The sequence below is a fragment of the Solanum verrucosum genome, unplaced genomic scaffold, assembly GCF_900185275.1.
Source record: "Solanum verrucosum unplaced genomic scaffold, falcon-dt-bn FXZP01000253.1, whole genome shotgun sequence".
Taxonomy (NCBI): domain Eukaryota; kingdom Viridiplantae; phylum Streptophyta; class Magnoliopsida; order Solanales; family Solanaceae; genus Solanum; species Solanum verrucosum.
In genome coordinates this window covers 1,188,554-1,192,245 of record NW_026019984.1, presented here as the reverse complement: position 1 = coordinate 1,192,245, position 3,692 = coordinate 1,188,554, and the positions used below count along the sequence as shown (strand labels likewise).

Genomic DNA, 3,692 nt, shown 5'->3' with positions numbered 1-3,692 from the left:
GGGTGAAAGTGAATTAAACAAAAATTACCCCCACCCCTTTTTGTGATTAAGCTCCTTTTATGACTGAAAAAACGGATTACTACTAATTAATTACTCCCGCTAAATTCACTCTACTCTCCCGCAAAAGCCGATATCGCCGGTGAACCTTTGCTTCGCCGGTAAACCAGAGAGAGAAAGAGAAAGGGAAAAAATGGCTGAATTCGATGAGACAAATAGAGGAAGAAGTGTATCTACGTTTCTCTCTCCTCCCTTTTTCCCGTCCGCCATCATTTTCTACTTCTCAAAAATCCTCCGTCACCGGGAAAAAATAGTTAACCGGAACCGAAAATGAGCGTCATCGACATTATCTTCAGAGTTGATTCGATATGTAAGAAGTACGAAAAGTACGATGTCGATAAGCATGCCGCTAATGATTCCTCCGGCGATGCCTTCGCTCGCCTTTATTCATCCTTCGAATCTCAAATTGACGCTACTTCTGAGGTAAATTCTCGTTCCGATTACAAATTGAATCGAGTTGAGAGTTATTTTTTAAAATTTTGTTGTTCGATTTGGCAGAAAGCAGAGATGGCTGCTATGGAAACGAACAGAGCTAAAGCGGTGGCTATGAAGGCGGAGGTACGACGAACAAAGGCGCGTTTAATGGATGAAATAAAAAAATTGCAAAAGCTTGCTCAGAAAAAGGTAAAATTTTGGGTATTTTTGTGCTTAAATGTATGTATGTAATTGGAGTAGTTTTTTTTTTTTCGTGTGTTTTCGAGAATTCTGCGTTTTGCTTGTTGTTTTGGTTTCCCATCCGGTGTCTAGTACCTGCATTGGGACCCATTTAAAGAAAGCCCCTCTACCAGAATTTTTTCTATATCCAGGCTCGAACCTTAGACCTCTGGTTAAGATGAAAAAAGCCTATCCATCGCATCACAATCCTTGATAGTGTGTCAAGGCGAGCTCTGAAGGAAATATATACTAGATGTGATTTTAAACCATATGGTCTTCTTTTTATGTTTAATAATGTCGAAATTGGTTGATATGTTCTCCTGTTGTATTGAGCAAAATGGTTGCTTCCAACATTTCCGAGTATCATGTTACTCAGACTCTCCAAAAAGTTGCCGCAACCATGTTGGATCCTCTGAAAATGCACTACTTTTGGAGGGATCCAGCATGCACCCGTCTACATTTTCTTAAAAGTTCGAGCAACATAGATATTAGGCATAAAGAACGTTTAACTGCAGAATTTCATTACCCAAGGTGCTAGTTTTGATAACTGGACTTTAGGTCGAGGTATGAAACTTTTCATATTTGGAAAATGTTAGTCATAACTAGATTACAAACAGGTTAAAGGACTATCCCAAGAGGAACTGGAGACTCGTGGTGATTTGGTACTTATGCTATCGGAGAGAATTCAGGCAATACCTGATGGAAGTACAGATGCAGCCAAAACAACAGGAGGTCGCGGGACTTTATCATTCAACAAAAATATAAAATTTGACTCAGGTAATATATAATCAATTCTTTTTTGCTTTCGTAACAATTACGTTCCTGGATTTCTCATGATGTCAAAAACGCGTATTAGAGGGACAGTTCAACGAGGGTTTCTATGAGCAAACTGAAGAGGGTACTCACTTTAGATCAGAGTACGAGATGCGGAAAATGAAACAGGCTTGTAACTTTCCAATTCTTGTTCTTTAATTCCTTTTTGTCTGTTAGTTTTACATGGAACCATCACATAACCGAATGTTGAATTCTATAGGATGAAGGATTAGATGTTATTTCAGAAGGTCTGGACACACTGAAGAATTTGGCTCGTGATATGAACGAGGTTGCCCCTCATCACCGACTTGCCTCCTAAACATGATTCTGGTCTCAGGAATAAAACTGTTTCTTGATCATCATTTTGTTCCACTTTGTTTCAGGAATTGGATAGGCAAGTTCCTTTGATGGACGAAATCGATACAAAGGTTAGAATGATTTCTTAAATCTCCATTTATTGGACTACTGTAACAAACAACGTTCATAATTCACCTTACTTTGGTTGTCTTACAGGTGGATAAGGCAACCACTGATATCAAAAACAATAATGTCAGACTCAAGGATAACATTAACAAGGTATCCTAAAGTTCTATTAAAATTCCTCCTCTCCTGTCCGGTTCACAAAGCAGATTACTTTTTCTTTGTTTCGAGTCAATTTTCTTATGAGGTTTACCTACTGGTGTAGTTTTTCTTTCCTCCAGATAAGGTCCAGCAAAAACTTCTTTATCGATATAATACTTCTCTGTATTCTTCTGGGGATTATGGCCTATCTTTACAAGTGAGTAGCTATCTTGAGAGATTACTTTACATTGTTTCTTCTTATTCAGCTTTGTGATACCTTCCTTGATGATAATTATGCTTAGAAGTTAACAAAAGATGCAACATCATTACTATTCGCATAATAATCTGACAAACATATGGGAATCTGAATTTCATTACTTACACTATAGAAAGATCGAAAAAGTATTGGGGAGAGGTGATTAGACAGGACATAATGTAGTTTTAACTTACCGATGACATGACCTTAAATAGGAGGGTGTGGAGGACACACATTAAGGTAGAAGGTTAGTAGGTAGCAGTGCGTTGTCTTGTTGTTCGTTCATATTAGTAGTCGTAGTATTGCTTATGTAGTTTCATGTTCTTCAGTTTCTGTTACTATCTGTTGATTCCTAGTACCTCGATTATTTTATTGTTTTGTTGTAGTTTCTATTCTGTTACTATCTGGACTGCTTTAAACTATTTTTTCCGTTGAGCCAAGGATCTATCGGAAATAACCTCTCTACCTGTGAGGTAGGGGTAAGGTCTGCGTACAATCTATCCTTCTTTTCACTCGGCACAATCTTTGGTTGATGTCAAGTAGTTGCTTTAGTTGATGACTGCCTAGAAGAAAAATGAGGAAACCAGAGATTCTGTTTTGACTCAGTGTTCAAACTGGCTAAGCCATTGGAATTTAGATTGATTCTGTTTAAAAATGTACCAACTAGGCCTGCGTATCTATGATCTTGAACAAATTAAGTAACATTTTATCAACTTTTCTACTATGCTCCTGGGGAAGTGGTGTAAAAATAAAGTAACCAAGCAATAGATATCGCATCTACACTTCTAAACAATTTTTCTTTATTGGTGCAGTGTACTAAAGTAAAGTACTGGGAGCTCGAGCTTCATTTGATCCTGATTGATCTCCCGCGGTCAGGTGTAAGATTCATCTACTCCCCGCGCTTGCTAATTCTATACTGTACTAGCCTTGGGAAATCTTAGAATTCACAGTTAAGATTGTATATTTTGGCTACTTCACCTTTTTATTGTCTTCTTAATATTATAGAAGCCTATGTAGAAATGAATCAATTTTATCTAGCAGCCAATCTTTTTTACCATAAACTTGAGAGCAAGAAAGAAAATTGAACAGAAACAGATGGAGTGTTTGTTTTCTGGTGGGAGGGAGAGGGGAGCATTCTAGCAGAGGCGGAGTCACAGTTTTAACTACGGATTCAGGGGAACCTAGCTAGTAGTTTTGGTTCAAATTCTTTATTTGTGGTAAAAAAATTATTTGATATGTATAAATAATTTATAAAACCAGTAAGCAACAAGGATTATGGTTCAGAATGCATAAATTAAAAATTCTGGATCCGCTTCTACGTATCAGAAATTTGTATTTGTTTTCATTTGTT

General features: G+C 37.3%; 1 protein-coding gene across 1 annotated transcript; it reads left to right on the top strand.

Moving 5' to 3' along the window:
* The first annotated feature begins 205 nt into the window (after positions 1 to 205).
* Positions 206 to 3,239, top strand: LOC125817971 (syntaxin-71-like). Its single transcript, XM_049497474.1, has 9 exons — positions 206 to 480; positions 556 to 681; positions 1,329 to 1,488; positions 1,568 to 1,653; positions 1,745 to 1,813; positions 1,908 to 1,952; positions 2,038 to 2,100; positions 2,226 to 2,302; positions 3,154 to 3,239. Exons 1-9 carry the CDS (start codon positions 328 to 330, stop codon positions 3,164 to 3,166), a joined length of 792 nt encoding a protein of 263 aa, XP_049353431.1. The 5' UTR covers positions 206 to 327; the 3' UTR covers positions 3,167 to 3,239.
* The last annotated feature ends 453 nt before the right edge of the window (positions 3,240 to 3,692 follow it).